We start from the raw sequence: 23,113 nt of genomic DNA, 5'->3' as shown, positions 1-23,113 counted from the left end.
ATTGTAATATCTTCATAACAAAACGCGTTTTAGTATTGCGATACTGCTTGAACCTGTTTTTTTTTTTTTTTTCCCAGCCCGCTATCCTGTATAGTACAGGTCTGTGCAAGTTCTCTCTCTTTTTTTTTTAACTCTACGCAAGGGCTCTCTACATAGTTTTCCAAACAAGTTATACTTTTTAAACGGTCAGATTTTCAAAAATAATTCCTTTACAGCACGTGACTTAAAATAAAATCGCAACTACTTCGGTTTCCTACCTGTTTTCCTTTCTGTCTCGTACTTTCCAGGTGTACAGTCCTGTGGATTAAAACTTGAGCCCTTTTCAGTTCTGCACTGTTCGCTCGCTCTGCCAGTCGGATCACACACGAGCTCTGTCGAATAGAGCCGAGTTGTGTGTCAAACAATGAACGCAGCAATTTCAAACAGAGGGAAGTTGCCTCTATACTTCCGTGGCGAGTACATAACACCAACCCAAATGAACCGATGCGAAAAATTCAGTTTGTAAGTGAATATATGTACCGAATAAACAAAGTCATTACTAAAAATAGAAACAAAGTAATAATATAATATAAAATATAGTAACAATTAAGCACATAGGCCTAACATATTTTAGGGCTGGCTGATACATTAAATTGCCTGTTATTTCAGTTTTAGTTGTTTATTTTTATTTATTTATAACTGTAATATATCAAATGCACCAGTTTCTCGTTGATGTTGTTTGACCACTGTAATGCTGATATATTCTTGCTTCTACCACATTCGAACTCCAGTTAACTAATCCAGGGTTTATATACTGGTCAATCACGTGATATGTCACCTGCTTTAATTTATTTGCACTACGCTGCCTGCTTTATTTTCTAAGAGTTCCCAATACATGATTTGTAACTTGTAATGCTTTTTATAAATGTTATCACTTGCTATATAATTGACTTAGGGTGCAGAATGTAAATAAATGATCGTTCAACTTGTTTTATTGCACTTAAACAGACCTGGTAAAGGATCCACAGTATAAACAGCAATAAGCCAGTGTCATACCTCCTGCTATAGTCCATGATAAATTAGAAGAATGCTGGTGAAATCGAGCCGCAGTGAAAAGCAGTCACCTGAGGGGCGGAGAGGGGCTTTGCTAACACCCTGTATAGACACATTTTTTCCACAAGGGGACACTCTTGTAGCGATTCACCCTTACTGGTGCTGAGCTGCTGTCTTATCAAACTAACTAGACTAAACAGACAAGCCATTTGTAAATGTTTGCTCAGGCAGTGTCTTTATCAAAGGCACGTTGCTTGTAGAAACAATGATCATTTTAACCACGAACGAAATGGCCCCATTCTTCACTGGTGAACTTGCCTAGGGAGGGGCATGTTTTGAAAGCTGTAGCAAGGTCTTGAAAACACTGAAATGGCATGTTTAAAATATGCTTTGAGTGGCATCATCCCAAATGTTGTTTCCAAAAAAAATACCTTCACAATAGAATGCAAAAACATAGAATAAACAGAAGGCTGAACTAGACAATATGTTATTAAACAGACACCAGAGTTATACTTTTGTACAAAATATGGTTGTAAGAACTGCAGTTTTAAAGATGCATTGTTTTTATAATAATAATAATAATAATAATAATAATAATAATAATAATAATAATCCTTGTTTTAATATAGTGGTTGGAACATTGGATAAAGAAGTCACAGTTTTTGCTGCAGTCTTTTCTTCTCCCCCCTCAACCATTAACCACTGACCCTGTTTCTTGTCCCCAAGTTAACTTTTAAGATGTATTATTGTAGTGTTCTGAGGGAACCTACCAAGTCTGATTCTATGAATTCAATATCACCTGCCAATAAACTTACTGCAGGTTATATGGCCCCATTTCTTTTAACTGGACACAGAATAACCTGCCAAGAAGCGCAGACAGGCATGAAAAACTATAATCACATTTTAACCAACCAACCTAAAACTCAACGCAGATATTGGATAGTGATCCCCCCTCTGATTGGCTTGTGTGAACCTCATGTTGACCTGTCGACAGTGCCACAGGAGCATGACTGAATCTAGTAGTTACAATTCCACTAGGACGCAGATTGTCAAACAGGCCTGTTGACAGTTTAATAGGTCAAGGACACTAGCAGTTAGTTTCAATGCGCCAGCAGAGTTTGCTTGTCTCTGGCAGCTTGCAAGTCCTCTGTAGATGTGGCCTTGTCAGACCTGGTCTGAATGACTTGTCCAAAAAGCCACTGTCACTTCAGATTGACAGCAGATGAATACTCTCGGTGTAACATTGTGAATTTCACCCCAAGGCTTTTTTTGAGAGTGGTTGATTCTGCTCTTGCTTCTCTCAGTCCATCTGCTGAAGAGGAATTGCTCCGCTTTCATACCACAATGATGCAGAGCCCAGGAGTCCTAAAGTGACCATTCATGTTGGCTGTTAATTGCTTCCAGCTTATTGTGCAGCTATACTAGGCAGCACTTGGAACAATTCATTGCACTGGGCAGCGCAGTGGCCTGGTGAAGGAAATCTCAAATAATATGTTTCATTTCTGGTTTGGCAGCTTGACCAAGATTGGAGTGACTGGAGGTCATTCTATCTGATGGGATTCATATATCTTACTATCTGATGTTGACACTATGACTACCTTTTCTTGCACTGGGGTTGATGTAACATTTGGGAGAAGATAAAAAAAAAAAAAAGAACATGCAATTACATAGTTATTTTGATGTACATGTTTGGACCAACACAAAGCCTGCTATAAGCCCTTGCTTAAAGTTTGTCAGGTCTTGCAACAGGGAGAGGCAGCTTTTATATATAACAGAATACTGTCAGCGTTGGCAAACTAATCTGGTCTGAGAGTTCATTATCACAAAGGTGTGCTGCTGTACATGTAGCTGCTGTTTCCAATTCAGTTAATATGTATTTTACACTGATCTCGAAATGAATTCAGAGGGCAGGTTAAACAATAAGTTAATACCAGCTTCAGTTCTGTATGGTTGGTTAATTATGGTCATTTTTCCTTTATTCATAATTGAGAGAAAAAATGAAGCACCTTGAACAATTGGCATGCTATGCAGTCCACTATTTTATGGACTCTGCCCCATCTTTTGCATAATTCAATTTTCATGTGGATGAATCAGAAGATGCTTTTGAGACTGGAACAGATAGGACAGGCCCAGATGTTTCCATTCAAACAGAAGAATCTCTGGAAGATGCCAAATTTAGATTAGTACTGGCAGATGTATTGTACGCACTACGATTGATATGCATGTTTCGAAGAGAAGAGAGCAGAAGACTGGAAATTAAAGGATTGACCTTTGGTGTGTGATGCTACCACCGTCGCTCGCTTTAACTCTCAAGACCCACCTCTTCTCTTTTGCTTTTCATTCTCTTTAAGCCTGACATGTGTTATTGTCGTTGCTACTTTCATCCACAAAGAATTTTCCTTTTACGTCCTAGCCTTGTATTTAATGTATTATGCATTGTTTTTTCACTGTATTTAATGTATTATGGATTGTTTTTTTCACTGTATTTAATGTATTATGCTTCTTTTTTTGCTGTATATTGTAAAGCGCTTTGTGATGGTGGTCCGCTATGAAAGGCGCTATATAAAATAAAGATTGTTTGATTAAGGCGTGCTGCTAGCAATGCTTGTTGTTACATATTGTTAATTTGATTTGCATTATTTAATAGTTTCATGATTGCTGTTCTGGGTAATCTCTCTCCACTATTCAGTTATAATTATTTTTTTCTCAAAATCGGACTAGTTGGCTTTCAGTTGTGGAGTTTTAAAGAAGTGTTGGGAGAGAACAGACGTCCTCATCGAACCATTGCACAATGTGACCTTTCAACTCTGCCAACCCTACTTTCTATTAAAGCTGCTTACTCTTTAATTAAAAATGAATAACCTTTGATTTCACACTTCACCAGCACATACTTCAGTAGCATATGCATCCGTAACTATTTCAACACTCAACAGTGTTGTTTACTATGTTCACTGAAATCATATCTGTTGCTCAAATAGATCCTGTGATAGCAGTTTGAATGTTGGTTAAATCCTAGAACTGTGTCCCTCTAACTTCTGAACCACTGGTTCCCATGACTAGATCCACTATGTTGCCTTGCAACCTAATCTGGCTCTGATGAATTGGTTTTCCTAAACTATTGTCGGCTGTTTTCAAAAAAGTGTACTAACCTATTCTTTCATTTCTAAACTCTAACTTACAGAATGTGCAAACAGCTATTGAAAAATAAAACACAGGTATGGCTTTGTGAATAGGGCCCATTGTGCTGTCAAATGCAGTACAGTGCAATGCAATCCTGTAGCAATAACTATGACTCAGGGATTCACTGTCTGGTTGTCATCAAGGTAGTCAAGTGGGGAACAGAACAAAAGCTCTGCTTTAAACCTCAAAGCCTTGCACCTGTATCTCACAATCTGGGGATCAGCATGTCACAGTGTAAAGTGCTGTAAAGCACAGTACAAAATAAATAGAGAAAACTGTACGGTTCTAACAGTCAGCCAGGAACTGTCATGGCAGAATCTAATGGATTGAGGGAGGATAGCATCAAGAAACTAATTTTAAGAGAAGTCAGGACGCTTGTCATTTAAGGCTGCTTTCGGCCTAGTAATTGCTTTATTAGCGATGAAAACTACAGAAGTTATACACACTGCTACACATGGCTGTCAAAAAGAAAAAAGAAAAAAAAGTCAAGCTACATAGCAGCTAGTATCCCCCTCACATTTGTATGTTTTTTATGCTAATTGTCAGCACAGATGTATCACTGAAATACACACCCACAGTAATGCAAGAACAGCAGCTTAAAATGACCATTATCCTTTATTGCTGAATCAGAATGTCTTGTTGAAAAGCTGACCACATTAGTTTCAAAATACAAACATTAGGGTTAGCCCAGACAGTTTATGCTTTTCATTATTGGTTGTCTGGAAATGGCTTAGCTGAATTATCAGTATAGTTGTTGTGTGTCCAGTTCGAACAGTTGAGAAGAACAGAGGCTCAAAGTTACACAGCAAAGACTCAGCAAAGACTCCTACTTACTGTGAGCGAGTGGCTGAACTTAGATTCAAGGCCAGTAACTCCTGGAACCACAACCTATTTTAAGCAATTTGATAATTAAGAGTGCACTGGGGGTGTGGTTATTGAACTCCCAGCATGCCTTGCAGTAATCCTGTTTATTTCTTCTGGGAAAAGGCCCTGGGAATTTGTAAAACTGGAAATACAATTCAAATTAAAAAAGTATAATTTCTCATTCTTCCCACACAAACTGAAATCTAGATATAATATTGACTCTCAGGCTGGATAGGAGACAGATTTTGTACCTGCACAACAGCGACAGAGCTAATGGTTGCATTAGTTCCCATTTAACAATAAAATCTAGTTATCTTTTGAAGATAGAGGGTGAAAGAACATGTCTAAAAGGAGCCATATTCACAAAACATTCACCACTGTGCTAAGCTTGTGTTATTGTTTTTTCTCAAACAAAAATCAAAACAGCTCATGTCACAGAACTAGCCAAAACAAAATAAGGTGCATATAGAAGTAATTTATTTGAAGATTTTTAACATCAGCATTATGGATCTTTAGTGATAACTGGTAAATGCTTTGTTAACATGCCGTTAAGTATGGCCACTTTAAGAAGGTGGTTATTCTTAATGAAGTAACTATAAACTCAGTCCTATCACCTATCAAATGTAATGCTCCTCTGGTTGAGAGAGCAGTGTAGATTATGGTACCTAATTATGTTATTTAATAGAATTCCTTATATGGCGGGGTGGGTGAAGCTCATACATGTACAGTATTATGAACACATTTACTAACGTTTTTTTTTTACATACAATATCCAATTCACCAGAATGGATTATTTGTTAGAACCTTCCTTTAGCAAGCCACAAAAAAAAATCTAACTTTGGGATGTGATGCTGGATATTATTAGCACACTTATTCATTAGTTTTTTGTACAGCAGTCAAATTCATGAATATTTGATTTGTTAGCAAGAACAAAAAAGTAATTAAATGTTTTGTTTACACACACAAAGTTTGTGTGCTTAACAAGCTTACTACATTTTTAGCAACTTCATATTATATATACGAGTTGATAAAATGTAGTAAGCTCATTAATCACACTAACTGTGTGTGTGTCTCTCAGTGTGTTTGAGAGAGAAACGTACATCACCCGTGCCTTGGCTAGCGCCCACAATGAGCTGCGTTCAGCACCTGGAGACCAAATCAAACTCGCTGATCCCACTGATATTTTGTTGTGTGTCTCAAGAGGTGATTTCATGCTTATGATTCTACACTTTAATGCACTTAAAATAAAGAGAGGCGTGAGAAAATAACTTCTCAAAATCTTTTAAATATCCTTTCAAAGTTTGATGTAACTTATTACTTTTTGTGTGTTATACAGTGCTGAGATCTATGGGAGATGAAGCACTACACCCAAACTAGTTGTAACTGGCACTACAAATCCATAGTAGAGGTTCATGATCACGTTAAATAACATGGTAAAATACTGTTCCTGGGTGATCACTAACTACACCACCTGCTGTAGTCTAAGGAAACAAATGCATTTTAAAAAAAAATTCAAAATTGTTTCTCTTATCCAGTTAACATTGTACATGAAACACCAACAGCGCAGATATTTTCAGAGTGGGCTTGTAGGCCTTCTCAAGCATGAAAATCCTGTAATTGTGCATGCATTTATTACTTTGCTGCTTGTTTGTGATTATTCATCCAGACAAAAGTATTTGCAGTGCAGTATTACTTGTTATTCCGATACATTGAAATGAGAAACCAGGACCTGCTAGCTAGCTTTCAGGCCTAAAAGCACTAAAATGTGCAACAAATAACTAAACTAACATTCTTCTGTGAAGATAAACATGTACCAATTGTAAAAGGATTTACTGGAAAGACACTATAAATAACCTATTAACATGTTGTAACATACACTGCAGCAGATTTCCTTTTGTTTAGTTGTTCTTTTCAATTGTTTTTATGTTTGAGAGGCGTTTCAGAAGGAACTGCAATTCAATGCATGTAAATTTATCCAATACAGGCTACAAAAAAAGAATTTAACTGAAACAAAAGTCCATTGTTTCTGCATTTCAGGGAATATATTTGTACTATGTATAAATCTTCATGCCTTTATGCAAACCAGCACCACATAGTGGATTGAATGTATAGCTACCAAACCCATTGTGTTATCCTTCATACTGATGCCAATAGGACTTTCCTAATGTATTTGTGGTTTCACAAACTGCAACATGTTCTTGGGTAAGACTTGTCAGCAGAAGCAAACAAGATCAAACTAAACTATTATATTTAAAAAAAACAAAACAAAACAAAAAAAACACACTACTGCAGAGACCAGGTTTAACTAGGACTACATTTGTGTAACAAATGCTTGGATGAAGGGCAACATCTGAACAACTGTTTTGGCCAAAAGGTTAAGATTCACAGACCCCAATTATAACTAATCCTGGACTACCTAATGTTACTTTGGGTAAAGTAGCCTGAGATTAGAGACAATTACAGTTTGTGAAACCAGCTGTTAGAGAAATCAATAAAGGGCCACATTGGTGCACCGATTTACAGTTACACCATTCACATTAAATGAAATACATTATACATTATGTTTAATGCGTGTATTTGATAGCACATATGTAATTAGAAGTTTAGAAACACAATGAACTTATTACTTGAGAAGGTAAATAAATATAAAACATATCTGGACAATTACTGGTACATATTTTATACATTAAAAGGTGTGCTTAAAACACTAGGGATGTGAACATGTTAGCCTGGCATTACATTTAGAGATGTCAAATATATATTTATGTCTGGGTACTACTGCTGCTTGGAGTCGAGAGCAATGGGAATCCAGTTTCCACTGGGTTTGCTGATCTTGGCTGGGGAACCTCCATGAGGGCCCCATCATTGTGCACTGCTGGTTTAGGGAGGAAAGGGGATTGTATAATTTTTTAGACTTCAGCCACTCTATTGGTAACCAGGCTGGACAATCCCCTCCAGTTTTGAGGCTTGATAACCTCTGCTGCTTGTGTTTGACAGACAAAAAGTGGGATCTGTACAATTTACTTTCACATGTGTATAGCTAATATTCTATTACATATACCCAGAAACATAGAAGTCTCTTTAAAACTTTGTTGCAAATCCTGACGGAAATAGCTTTAATCCTGACGAGACGCCTGCATGTATGCCCTGTACGGTAAATTACTGACTGGTTTGTTTTAAATTGGTACCAGACATAAAGTGTACCCACAACAAATACTTATGAATGAATATTTATATATATATATATATATTGTATTATATATATATATATATATATATATATATATATATATATATATATTATATATATATATATATATATATATATATATAAAATTATAGTGTATTTTGTGATCAAAATCATAGCATCGTCCCGAGGCCTATTACAACTACAATACAACCTGTCCAATCCAGCCACTCTACAATCCAGAACCTGCCTATTCTGGAATCTGGCATGATCATAAAACCAATGTAAATCTGGTTGGGCAGTCCAACACCGAATCATGTGATTTTCTTATCTAAATTTACAGTAAAGTATGTTGTAAATAAGCATATGTCCTGCACATATGGTACATCTACAGTAAAATCCTTGTTTACACAATGGAGAAAGTAAATTAATATAAACCTTGAATTACAGATCACACCATGTACTGTGAGAGTTTTTAAAATCAATTTTTGGTATAGTAGTACATTTTGCAATACCACTAACCCAGCTTAATGTATAATTCTGCCCAATTTTACAGTCCCAAGCAATGCCGGAATAGATAGGTTTCAGAGTACTTCATAAGATATACAGCTATGGTCAAAATTTTTCCATCACCTACAAATTTTAGGTTTTGAGGGAAAAAAAATAACTTCTTAAATCTTATTTATCATGTAATCAAAGAAACTACAAAATGACATCATGAAAGTCTACAGGAAGCCATAACAGTAGTACTGTATTTCATGTTAGATTTCAAAATGTCAACACTTTTTCAAATTTGTGAGTTTTCCCCAGTAATGTTGTTGAAGCTGACACCCTGGGATCCTTCAAGAAGCTGCTTGATGAGATTTTGGGATCAATAAGCTACTAACAACCAAACGAGCAAGATGGGCCGAATGGCCTCCTCTCGTTTGTAAACTTTCTTATGTTCTTATGTTCTATTTCACACACACTAAAAAGACAAAGCAGTATGTAATTTGATGTTAACACAACATTATTCAGCAGGTTTCATTTGACATTATGAGAGCAAAATTAGTTCATTCTATAGGGTGCTGCAAAACTTTTGGCCATAGCTGCACACGCACAAATACACAGTTCATACATAAAATATAAAAATATAACTATAAAATAAAAAATCGCTAAGTTGTTGGCAGCAGCATAAATATGTACTTTTGCATGCACTGTATTGTCAGTTATGTGGGGTTAGAAACAGTTAAATGTGAGCAATATGATTAATCAAATTTAACAAAGATTACAGCTGTAATAAAAAAAAAAAAAAAAAAAAAAAAGAATCTGTGTGGTGCCCAGTTCAGTACATAACGAAATATAAAATACAGCTGTGTACAAAACATGGAAGGCTCTGCGGGTGTTCCTGTCCTTCAGCTAGCCGAGTAACCTACCAGACGTCCAACATCTCTCCAAAGTTACAGGAACGATCCAACATGTTCTATCCCAGATACAAGCACGGCTCTATTTTTACAGCACAAGGGGACGGGAGCAGAGGTTACAACAGATTCCAGGAGGGACGTTGGTCACTTTGTTACCACATGGTATCATTTAATACATATTTATAATGCACAATATAAGTTACTGTAGCATTGCTGACCCATAGGGAGTGTAGAAAGAGTAGTGGCAAGTTAACAAGTAAATAAATAAACGTGGTGCTCCCTACAAGGATTCTTAATTAGTACCATACCCATTCTTCTCTCATGCAGGGCAATTCCTCGCTTGTTCATCTCAACACTCGCTGCATGCAACATTATTCTAATTGTATACTGTATATTGTTATTTAATGAGGTTCATGATTTGGTCTCATTGCAATTAGAAAAGCTGGCCGAATTAAAATGAGTTCTATCTAACAGATTAAATTCCAGAGGTTACACGTGTAGCTCCACATGGCATGCATTATATTTCCTAATAAAAATGCTCCTTACTCTGACCAGATCTTTGTTACAAACAATGTGCAAAGAAATTGTTTACTGTTTAAGCCCTTTAAAAAGGGCTTTGATTTTTTTTTTTAGTACACTTGTGGCATTTCCATTCACAAATACTTGATTTAAATAGAAATGCACAGTTCAAATGAATAAGCAGAAGAGACACCTAGGTTGTGTTTTCCAGGACTCTACCTACTGGTAAATATCCCTCCAAGAAAACAGAAGCACTTTATTTCAAGACCAAGTCCTACCTGCAGATGGAATACCATTAAGTGTCAAAATTCTGGTATAGTAAATGTCTCCGGTTTAATTCACATCAGAATAAACCAAAAACCAAAAGGATATTATTAACAATACCTTACACCTTCCTTTTAAAACATAAAAAGTTTAACTTAAAGCTTTTCAACATTGACTTGCACAATGGAACTTCAATGGGACACATTTGTAAGTCACTACTTATTAAAATCACATTCAACTTAAAAGTGCCTCACACATCATATTACCATTTACTTACTGTAGTTATTCTTAAATGTATACCCGGCTTAGACAACTTATAAAAAATAACATTGTATGTGTGCAAGGTTGTTAAAAGTCTAGCTTTTTAACATAACAAGACACGTTAAAATAACTTTTTGTTTTTTATTTGTATATGTCAAAATACAATTTTCAAAATAACCGAGTTTCAGCAACTAGTTTCATGCAGATACAAGGTCTGCTCGATATTACCAATAAAATCATAGCACTGTAGCCACTGTAACTTCACTCTCAGATAAAGAATAAATAACCTAAATATAAAACACTAAAATATTAGAAACAAGTAGCTTTATTAAATCATGCACCCAAAACTAACAAAATCTGTAAGGTTGTAGTTAATTCTCAGTGAGAATAACCAGTTAACCCATTGTTCACTGTCATTCAAACTACTCAATTTCTCAGTGAACATGTGGGTCATCGACCAGTCACACAAGATGTATCCATACAGGGGATTTCAAACTCTCTCACTGTACCTTTGAAATTATAAATCCTGAGCATGGTAGCAAGAGCATGGCCTCACACCTACACAAAACCAATCACCAAATAAGATAGACAGACTGACACTTGCCCAGGTTTAAAACTAAAATAAGTAATAAACACAAAGACCTTGTTTTGCTTTTTATGAAGGGGGTATAAATTCACATTTAATATAGTATACAATATAATCAATGATAATACAACAGCTACCACAAGCTTTACAATGTACAATTTCTTTTAATGGTTGAAATCTTCAGTGGTTTTAGGTTACAGCAGAATGTGTACCAGTATGAAGTCACACTCCTGTTTACACGCAATGACTGGGGTGGGGATTGTGGGAGAAAAAAATGCTGCTGACAATTAGTCTTATTCACTATAGCTAATTGAAAAGGCCACTGAAATGCATAAATTATATGTTACGATTTCTGGTCTCCAACATGATACTCTCAAAACTAGAAATGACTCTTCAAATGGCATTTACACAGTGCATGTAGACAGTAAAGTGAAAAGGATGGGGTTAGGAATACCCAACACTTTGTGATGCTTTGGCTAGTACTTCAAATTAAATAACAGCACTCTTCCAAAGATACACTGTGTGAAACGTAGTGAAGCAATTATTATTACCCTTTCACACATTTACTATTGTGAACACACACATATATATATATAAGATCTGTATGCTATCAAAAAAATAAGACAGCGCTCTTATATCCAATATTTATATTATAAAATAATTGAAATTAGTTAAAAACACACTTTCTGCAGTTGTACATTTTAATAGTAACAGACTTTATTTTTTGTAAATAGGGAAGCATAATGCATGCCATGTGGTGGGTTGAAACTCAAACAGTACATATATACAGCTCACTCAGTACCGGCTAAAATGTGAAGTGAAGATTACAGTATATAATCCAACAATTATACTACAAACTAAAAAAAAAACAAAATGGTGAAGGCCGAAAAGTAATCAATATAATTCTACTTTTAATGGACTCATTAAAGCATTTTATAAGAAATAAATGCATATTGCACATACAGTGAAAGCTAATGTTCCACCAAGTCCACCTGTTCAATATGGTGAGACAAATGGTTTCCTCCATTTAAAAAACAGAACCAACCCTTGCAGTAACATCCATTAACTGGGTGAGATGTTGGGGCTCTCCAGACTGGACAGTTGAGTGAACACTGAGCAACTAGGAAAATACCTCTGGCACATGGGTGGTTAGAAGAACAGCACAGCACACAACACCTCTAAGCAGGCGATGAAACAAAAACAGAAAAATATGCAAGCTCTGTGGCACAGTTAATCTTGTGTTGAGTAACTGTTCTTCTGTGACAGCAGAGAGCTCTTGATGCAAGTGTTTATGTACAACTAAGGCTTATTGGTTAAATATTCGAGGCGTCCCTGGCCTTAATTTTTCCTCACTGTAAATTCAGTCTTGTCAGCAGCCGCAGGTTTCAGTAAAATAATCTAGTTAGGGTTAACGGATGACAAAAATAGGTCGGGGGTTTCTGCAGATGGAAGGAAAGGAGATCTTAGCCTTGTAGCTGATGTCTGTTGCAATTAATATTACTGTGCAATACCATTAGTTGTGCTGCTGCAGAAACTGGTTTACTTGGAAAGTTTGCTTATGACTCTAATCAAGGCTCCATTTTCATCCTTTAGTCTCTGGTTGTCTGCTTTCAAGTCTGGTAGCATCTGAAAAATAAATACATATATTCAATTAAAAGCCTTTCAACAGCTAGTACACATAAAGGTCATTTAGAAGAAGTCACCCAACTACAGCGCACTCCACATCAGGTTATTGCAATAATCTGGCTATTACGTTATTCTTTCAGTTCCCATTTACAAAAGCACTGAACTAGTAAAATACTGAAACATGAACAGACTTGTAGTGAGGCATAAATTGAGGTGAAGCATTAAGTGCCAGTTATTTTGTCAGTATTCTACTTTCTACTTTAGCCTAGTACCGGCACACCGTACTTCAGATTTGTTGGACCAATATGAAGATCAATTCTGTACACCTTTTATAAAAATGCTTCCTAATACAAGAAACTAATCACAGGATATTTAACAAGAATGCACTATAGAAGATCTATTTATTCTAGGTATTTTCAAATATGACTACCCTGTTTCACCAAACAATATCAAAGTTGCAAGACCCATGCAGATCAAGTACCCCCACCATAAAATATATTTAAAGTTGAAGCACATTGTTTTTCAGTGCAATGCACAAAAAGTGCATTGAAAACAGACATTTAACCAATTTTAAATCTAAGTCCATTTAGAGAAACTACTCAAAGATACAAAAACATCATACATGCCCACATCTTGCGCAATAGCTGCATGTCAATAATTCCACTTGATGAACTGATTATTATATAACGGGCCGATAAAAACATCCAATTATGTATTACAAAATATAGCACAATCATGTAATAACTGTGTTATGATGTGTGAACTATAGGAAATAACATTGTCTACCAAATAACACCTTAGACAACCAAACAGGAAAAATAGCAGGCTTCAAATATTTGCTAAGTGGATTACACTGGTAGAGACATGCTTGTTTTTACATCTCCAAACTATTTTAACAAAGCAAACATAGCAATTTCTCAGTGAGAATTCATGCCATGCAAAACTGTGATCACCCATAGCCAGGTTCTACCTAATCACTACTTCCATTACAGAACATTACCTTCTGAAGACTATCCTTACGGGATCTTGAATGTAAAACCACATATTGCAATAAAGATATATACACAGTGTAGAAATAAACAACAAAAGAGCAAGAGCAATAAAGAATGTGAACTCATGAAAAAGACTTGTTGCCACAGAAAGCAACATCATGCAAGAAGCCAGACCAAGCCATTTGAAAATATTAAAAAATAAATAAATAAATAAATAAAAAAAAACACAAGGTCAGTCTCCAGGCACACAAATAACACCACGAATATCTACACCAGGAAGATGGCTGAAGTTTGGCACCTGCCTGGCTATGGCGGGGTAGTGGTAATGAAGAATGGGAGGGGGAGCTACAAGTCCACAGCCTGTAGCTGACTACAGGACTCTGAAAGCTTTGCCACCACTCTGGTCAGGGCCCTATTCTCAGCGACCAATCTCTCATTTAACTGCCTCAGAGTCTGAATCTGCTTTACTTGATGTAGGTTCTGCAGGAAATCAGAACACAAGAACAATAGAATTGAAGGAAAAAAAGGGAAAAAGGAGAATCGGGTATGGAAAAAAGAAGAGAAGAGAGATTAGGAAAGGACAAGCATACAAATTCAGATGGGTTAAACACAAATGGCTCCAGTTTGATGTGTGGCTTATGTTGAATGCAACTGCAACAAAAACTAATGGAGAACAGCACATCAAACTTAAAGTTTGTCTTTCAGATCAAAAAAAGGACACTGAAAAATGATGACACCCATAAGAAATGTTCTTTTGCATTTTCTCAGTGTTTGCAAGAATTGAAAGTGCTGCATGTTTTGAGAAGAATTTGAAGTCTGTCAACTTTTTGTTACAAAGTGTTACCAAGTCTTTGCCAAGAAGGCATTTTGTAATTTCAATTATTAGTGTGCACAAAACTCATGAAATAGGAACTCAGACTTATTAATTTTAACATACTTGCAAAACTAAGTCTGAACCTTACTGCATTTTTGGTATACAATTATAACAATATCAAATTCCCACATTACATCACACATATTTACAATCTCTGCTGCCTCTGGGATATGCTACTTTTACACATAACGATTTGCTTTCTATTGAAATTACTAAAGTTAATAATAATAATAATTTATTTTGTATAACACCTTTCGTTAAAATAAATCCCAAAGTGCTTTACATTTAAAAACACATACATACATACATAAAACAATACAATAAAAAATATGCGCTGCAGTTAGCCAGTGTATAAAAATGTGTCTTGAGACACGATTTAAAAGACACACCGAGTCCGATAGATGTTGGAAGAGAGTTCCAGAGACAAGGGGCCAAACAGCAAAAGTTACAGCAAGAGAGCCATCTTCCAAAAAAGTCCCTCTATAAATAACTTTCAAAAACCTTAGTGTTGGTTAACACAGAATCAATGTAGCTCCTAGTTCAACAAAATGTAAAATATATTGTGATGATCAACCATTGGACACATGTAATTCAGTGCATTATGCAGCCAAATCAAGACTCGAGGTTAATGCAATCCGATACAACATTTGAGGTTACTGCACTTTAAGTAATGCCATAGACAAGTCAAATACTTTCATGTCGAGTTGTAGGAATGTGAAACCTTTGAATCTATTTCAAAAGACTTTCTGAACTTTTACAAGGCGACTACTGGTGTGCACGCATGTGTGTGTATGTATACACGTCCCTATATATATATATATATATATATATATATATATATATATATATATATATATATATATATATATATATATATATATATAGGACAAATATATATAAACAAATATTTTTTGACATGTATTCGGATACAAAAATCAGATGTTCGTATTCGCTACAAATGACAAATACCTTGCACTTATCTATTAAGTTTTAAAAAAAAATGGCAAATGAAAAACAGCTCTGTGTGATGTGAGATGAATATATATACAGTGCCTATAGAAAGTCTACACCCCTCTTTCAAAATTTTCACCTTTTACCCTGCCTTATATATATATATAATTATATATATATATATATATATATATTATATATATATATAAATCATTTATTTACCTACACATCCTACCCCACAACTTCCAAGTGAAAAAAAATATTCTAGAAATTTGTACAGAATTAACTAAAAATAAAAACTGAAACAGCTTGGTTGGATAAGTGTCAACGCCCCTTGCAATAGCAATCCTAAATTAGCTCAGGGTGTAACCAATTGCTTTCAAAATCACATACCAAGTTACGTGGCCTCCACCTGTTTTAAATTTTAGTGATTCACGTGATTTCAGGATAAATTCAGCAGTTCCTGTAGGTTCCCTCTGCTGGGTAGTGCATTTCAAAGCAAAGACTCAACCATGAGCACCAAAGCACTTTCAAAAGAACTCCGGGACAAAGTTGTTGAAAGGCACAGATCAGGGGATGGGTATAAAAAAAATATCAAAAAGGCCTTGAATATCCCTTGGAGCACGGTCAAGACGATTATTAAGAAGTGGAAGGTGTATGGCACCACCAAGACCCTGCCTAGATCAGGCCGTCCTTCCAAACGGGATGACTGAGCAAGGAGACTGATCCGAGAGGCTACCAAGAGGCCAATGGCAACTTTGCAAGAGCTACAGGCTTGTATGGCCAAGACTGGTCAAAGTGTGCATGTGACAACAATATCCCAAGCACTCCACAAATTTGGCCTGTATGGTAGGGTGGCAAGAAGGAAGCCATTGTTCAAGAAAGCCCACCTTGAATTCCGTTTGTAGTATGCAAAAAAAAAAAAAAAAAAAAAAAAAAAAAACCCTCAGGAGATTCTGTAGCCATGTGGCAAAAAAGTTTTGTGGTCTGATGAAACTAAAATGGCACTTTTTGGCCTAAATGCAAAGCGTTATGTTTGGGACAAACCCAAACACAGTGCATCACCCAAAGAACACCATCCCTACTGTGAAGCACGGTGGTGGCAGCATCATGTTATGGGCATGTTTCTCATTGGCAGGGACTGGGGCACTTGTCTGGATAGAAGGGAAAATGAATGGACCAAAGTACAGAGAAGTTCTTGAGGAAAACCTGCTGCCCAATGCAAGAAAGCTGAAACTCAGACGGAAGTTAACCTTTCAGCATGACAACGACCTAAAGCACACAGCCAAAGCTACACTGGAGAGGCTAAGGAACAAAAAGGTAAATGTCCTTGAGTGGCCCAGTCAAAGCCCGACCTAAATCCAATCTAAAATTTGTGTCATGACTTGAAGATTGCTGTCCATCAACGCTCCCAAAGGAACTTGACAGAGTTTGAACTGTTTTGTAAAGAAGAATGGTCAAATATTGCCAAATCTAGGTGGGCAAAGTTGGTAGAGACCTATCCGAACACACTCAGAGCTGTAATTGCTGCCAAAGGTGCTTCCACCAAGTATTAAACTCAGGGGGTGGAGCCTTATCCAATTATGATCTTTCAGTTTTGTTTTTGTAAAAAAAAAAAAAAAAAAAAATGTATATATATATATATATATATATATATATATATATATATATATATATATATATATATATATATATATATATATATATAATTTAAATATCTCTGTCCCCCCCCCCCCCCCCCCCCTTAACAGTGTGGAGTATGGTGTGTAGATAAGTGGAAAAATATCCTCATTGAAACTCTGAGGCACTGATGCAACAAAATGTGAAAAAAGTTCAAGGGGGTGTAGACTTTCTATAGGCACTGTACATCTATATTTCTCTATCTATATATAATGGCTCTCAAAAGTATTCACCCCCTTGGACTTTTCCACATTTTATTGTGTTAGAACATGGAATCAAAATGGATTTAGTTAGGAGTTTTGTCACTGATCAACACAAAAAAGTCCATAAAGTCAAAGTGAAAAATAAAATCTACAAATTGTTCTAAATTAATTACAAATATAAAACAGAAAATAATTGACTGCATAAGTATTCACCCCCTTTGTTATGACACACCTAAATAAGCTCTGGTGCAACTAATTGTCTTTAGAAGTCACACAATTAGTTGAATGGAGTCCACCTGTGTGCAATTCAGGTGTTTCACGTGATTTCAGGTTAAATACACCTGTCTCTGGGAGGACCCACAGTTGGTTAGTACATTTCCTAACAAAGATGAAGGAACATTCAAAGCAAATCTGGAATAAGGTTCTTCAAAAGCACCAATCAGGGATAGGATATAAGAACATTTCCAAGGCACTGAATATCCCTCGGAGCACAGTAAAGTCCATTATTAAGAAATGGAGAGAATACGGCACAGCTGTGAATCTGTCTAGAACAGGCCGTCCTCAAAAACTGAGTCTCTGGGAGAGAAGGGCACTAATCAGGGAGGCCACCAAAAGGCCTATGGTAACTCTAAAGGAGTTACAGTCTTCCACAGCTGAGCTGGGAGAAACTGCATATGGCAACAACAGCCAAGGAGCTTCACAAAACTGGCCTTTATGGGAGTGGCAAAAAGAAAGCCATTGTTGAAAAAAAACTCACATCAAGTCTCGGCTAGAGTTTGCCAGAAGGCATGTGGGAGACCAAGGGGAAGAAGATTCTATGGTGGGATGAGACCAAAATAGAGCTTTTTGGCCTCAACGCTAAGCACCAGTGTTTGGCGCAAGTCTAACACCGCACACCATCCTGAGAAAACCATCCCTACCGTGAAGCATGGTGGCGGCAGCATCATGCTATGGGGGTGCTTCTCTGAGTCAGGGCCTGGAAAGCTTGTGAAGATAGAGGGCAAAATGGATGCAGCAAAGTACAGAGAAATCCTGGAGGAAAACCTGTTGAAGTCTGCAAGAGACCTGGGACTTGGGAGAAGATTCATCTTCCAGCAAGACAATGACCCCAAACATGCAGCCAAAGCCACACTGGAGTGGCTTAAAAACAAAAAGGTCAATGTCCTGGAGTGGACTAGCTAAAGCCCGGACCTCAATCCAATTGAGAATATGTGCAAAGAGTTGAAAATTGCTGTTCACCAGAGACGTATCCAAATACTCATGGCTGTAATTGCTGCCAAAGGTGCCTCTACCAAATATTGACTCAAGGGGGTGAATACTTATGCAATCAATTATTTTCTGTTTTGTACATGTAATTAATTTAAAACATTTTGTAGATTTTATTTTTCACTTTGACATTATGGACTTTTTTTTGTGTTGATCAGTGGTAAAAACTACTAATGAAATCCATTCTCTCTCTCTCTCTCTCTCCGTTTACATACGCCAATGGAAATTTATAATTTCTAGAAATTTCTCAAACACAAATTAGGCAAAATCTCAGTCTAATTTAGAGCGTGACTTTGACTAGGCTGTTCCATAACCCTAATTTTACTCTACTTTAACCATTTTCAAGTAGATTTTGATGGTGTGCTTTGGACTGTTGTGTTGGAACATCCAGTTGGGTTTAAACCAAGTTTTGTAGTGGAGGGTTTCAGATGATTGGCTAATATCTTTTGGTATGCCATGGAATCAATTTTACCATGTATGGGACTATCAGTGTGAGCAAATAGCTCGATTTTTGTTTCATCACTCCACAAAACCTTTGACAATAATTAAGCAATTGTCCTTGTGTCGTTTTCCTAAAGTGACTTTTTTGATACTCAGCCTGTGGTTGAAATGGAAACCCCAGTCCCACTTGCAACCAACTCACGTTGAATATATTTATATCTTTGGCAGTCTCTCAGATTGCTATTAACCTTCCTCACAATTCTTCTACTTGTTCTTGGTGAAAGAACCTTCTTTCTTCCAGACCGAGGGATTGCTGACAGTACCATGGGTCTTGTACTTCTTGATAATAGAAACAATACTTGAAATTGGGATACTCAAATGCTTGAAAACCTTCTTGTATCCTTCTCCAGCTTTGACAGTAAATACTTTTCTGCCTAAGGTCTTCATATAGTTCTTTACATTTTCCTCATATTGACTTATTGGTAATGACAACAATCATCCTATGCCTAACCCTTTTATACTCCAAGAATGTTCAAGCATTTTCTAGACTTTTCTAGAATTAGGTTCTGCACTATCATATTGAAATTTCTAGCACCTTGTAGACATCGTAGACTATCATAGCATGAATGGGTATGAGTATTTTTGAATTAGCATTTTTGAAGTTTTGTAAAAACAAACTATTGAAATACATTGTAGACATCACTTTTTCCATATTCACAAAAGCAAAACTTAATAAAGAATAATAAAGAATTTAGGAAAAATCTTTGAGAAATTGCTAGAAAGTATAAATTTCCATTGGGGTATGTAAACTAAACTAAGACCACTTCTATTTTACCCTTAGAAATACCCAGTCTCTGCAGTGAACTGTGGGGTGTTGTAGTCTTGGGAAAGTAACCTTGGAAAAGACTTGACTAAAACATACAGCAAAATGTTTAATTAAAAACGCAGCAACATTTTTTAATGAATAGGCTTGTTTGATTCCCTTTAATACCAGCAGACAAACACTAAATGGGGACTACTTAGATAGATTTGCCTATGTTGAAATATTTAAGTTAAAATGTTTGAGAAAAAAAATTCCATCAGCATAAATGAATGTTGAGAAATCCATTAAGTAACAATTATTCTGTCAGTATGCCATCTTGTGCACTGACCTTTTCCAGACCATAATTACATGAAAAAAGTGACTCTTAAGGCCAAGATCAAAATCCGACAGTCAGATTTGGACCTTTCTAATTGGTCTTGTATTGATTTTACTGATGGAAGTATCTTTGGAAAGGAAGCGTTCTGCACATCTACACAAGCACATATTATACAGGCTATCAAATCAATGCAGATTAGTCTACCTGAATTGCCACAATGCCCTAATGTCTTGATCGATCATAACAGAATATCAGATTGTAAAAATGTATTGACCATTAAGCTCAATTAACCTGACCCAGTGCAACAGATATAAAATACTGGAGATAAAATAGTTTCCTATAGCATTACATTGAGATACATCACCATATCAGTTCTTGTGTGCAATTGCCCCCAGACAGTCAAAACAGAAATTGAGACAAGTACCTTGAGTTCTTCTTCCATCTCAGCTATCCTCCTTTCGAGAATCCTCCTTTCCTGTTTTAACAGAACAAAAGGTATTTTAAAAAACAGATCCTGAATCTGTTTAAATCTTAATTAAGCAGTGTACATTTACAGTGATATTTGTGAACTATTAAAAAAACAAACAAAAAAAACACACAGCACTTGCACACAAGTGGATCACGTGGAGCATTTCAAGCAAACCGACACATATGCAAGTCTGTATTATCTTTCTACAAAAAATCAACTAAATTAAAACCATTGAAAAGCTACTGAAATAAAATTAAACATTATACCTACAAAACACTCTGGAAAAGGAAGTGTTCTCTACTTGGCAGTAAATTGTTTACTAAAGTACAAACATTGCACAGTATATATGACATATTAAGCCTTTAGTATAGTCTACTGTGTAGTCATGCTAATTATCAAAGTGGGTTAAGAGGCACATTACACTCCATCCTCAAACAAAACCCATTAAAGTGCTCAACAAGTAATCATTTTTTTCTTAAGTTTTTTAAATCAATTGATAGTGGCATGTAAAGAGGGAGGAGTGTTTTTTTTTTTTTTTTTTTTTTTTTTTTATATATAATTTTAAAAAGCACATGCAGTCCTGCAGAGATTTTTTATGAAGAGGTGATTTTCACAGCATAATGCTCTTATATAACACTTGAGTTACACTTGAGAAAATCACATTCATTATAAAAATTGTCAAGAAATCTTTGTAATGTGAAAGTTTCCCATATCCTGACTACAGTTTATGAACAGACCAGTGAAACAAAACAGCTAGTGGTTCTGCAGTTCCCAGCTAATATAGCTAGTGAATATACAGCAAGCAGCAGGAGCAATGTACTGCAAAAATACAGGTTAGATCATACCACCCGGCAGAGAATAGCTCTTGCTTGTCACCTTTAGACATAAACCATGTGGAAATGTTTTTAGTTTAGAAAAACAAAAATGGAGTTATTTGCAATACCTACTAATCACAAATGCATTATAAATAGCAAGGATAATAATGTATTACAAAATTGGTGGATATCTTGAATAATATTTGTGTAAACTAGACAACACCTCAAGAAACTACCACCCAAGGAAGCTACACTATACTAGTGCTACATTTGTCAATACACCAAGTACAAATTCTACAGCAGTCCATCTAGATATTTCCTGTATGGCAACAGAACATGTTCAGCATGTCCTTAGACAATTAAATCCCAAATACAAAAAAAAAAAGACCCAAAAGCACCATTTCTCATGACTTGCATAACCCCACAAGTCTTCAATTTCAAAACTATGCAAAAACAGACAGCAAAACAAAGTCTTTACCCTTTTTTCCATTTCCAACAGTGACCTGTCAGCAAACCGTTCTTGTCTCTGGAAAAAAAAAAAAAAAAAATGGATTGTTCGATATTGCTCAGATTAAATATTAACTCTAAAGTGGTTCTCAAGCAAGCAAAAAAATTAAAAATAAAAAAAGTGGCTGTACTCTATAGCATACTGTCCAAAATAAGTTTGCATCGCATAAAGTAGGATGAATAATTCTATTTTTCTTGGTTTACTGGGGGTCTGTTGTGGCTGTGTAATTTCACCCTGATGTCTATACATTTAAGAAACAAAACCATGCAATAACACACACGTAGGAAAGACCATAAGAAAAGTCTCGTACACAAATATGCAGTTGAAACATTGGTCAACTTTTATTTGCTTATGATTATTTTTTCCCTTCTATGATTTTTAAAACCAGTAAAACAAAAAAGTAGTATTTGCTATGCCACCATAAACTGCATGTTGAACTCAAACTATAAAATTGAGAACAAGCCCCCTCAACAATGTCTTCATCCCTAATACACCGATTAAGACAGTAACCAAAATGTTTGTCTACAGGACTTTGACAGATATGAAACATTTCAAACCTGTGTTGTGTTCTCCAATTGTAATTTCAAGTCTGCTAGCTGCAAGTCTGTGTCACGTAATTGTGCCTTCAGTTTCTCATTTTCAGCTACAATCTGTTCGTAAAGCTAGTTAAAAAAAAAAAAAAAAAAAAAAAAAAAAAAAGTTGTCATCTTATGTATTTACAAAAACATCATTCCATTTAAGTATTTAAATTGCAATATGCACGAATAATCTGGCTTTAGAACTGCATCACATCCCAACATGCAAAATAGGTTTAAACATAAAAAAGGGGCCAAGAAAAAAATTGACTGCTGTA

The 23,113-nt window shown here is 35.9% G+C and overlaps 2 protein-coding genes across 7 annotated transcripts in view; both read right to left on the bottom strand.

Annotated features, from left to right (window-relative positions):
- LOC121320037 (PRKC apoptosis WT1 regulator protein-like) overlaps positions 1 to 558 on the bottom strand; it is a 55,693-nt gene extending 55,135 nt beyond the window's left edge. Inside the window, exon 1 of the mRNA XM_041258162.1 lies at positions 258 to 558. The gene's annotated coding sequence lies outside the window, so the exon portion shown is untranslated. The remainder of the gene's footprint in view (positions 1 to 257) is intronic.
- A 10,798-nt stretch (positions 559 to 11,356) lies between these two features.
- LOC121320035 (protein phosphatase 1 regulatory subunit 12A-like) overlaps positions 11,357 to 23,113 on the bottom strand; it is a 66,201-nt gene continuing 54,444 nt past the window's right edge. For 4 of the 6 annotated variants that reach the window (XM_041258157.1, XM_041258158.1, XM_041258160.1 and 1 more), the window contains 5 exons: positions 22,818 to 22,922; positions 22,231 to 22,278; positions 20,893 to 20,943; positions 14,217 to 14,394; positions 12,843 to 12,922 (listed from right to left, as the gene is read on the bottom strand). In XM_041258157.1, the coding sequence (XP_041114091.1) occupies positions 14,260 to 14,394; positions 20,893 to 20,943; positions 22,231 to 22,278; positions 22,818 to 22,922 (339 nt within the window). In that variant the 3' untranslated portion in view covers positions 12,843 to 12,922; positions 14,217 to 14,259. Of the gene's footprint in view, positions 12,923 to 14,216; positions 14,395 to 20,892; positions 20,944 to 22,230; positions 22,279 to 22,817; positions 22,923 to 23,113 lie in introns of all 6 variants that reach the window. The other 2 variants (XM_041258156.1, XM_041258159.1) reach the window with 1 other exon arrangement.

Source organism: Polyodon spathula, chromosome 8, assembly GCF_017654505.1.
Source record: "Polyodon spathula isolate WHYD16114869_AA chromosome 8, ASM1765450v1, whole genome shotgun sequence".
NCBI classification, from domain to species: domain Eukaryota; kingdom Metazoa; phylum Chordata; class Actinopteri; order Acipenseriformes; family Polyodontidae; genus Polyodon; species Polyodon spathula.
Note: the sequence above shows the minus strand (reverse complement) of the source record. Positions and strands in the feature narration are given on the sequence as shown.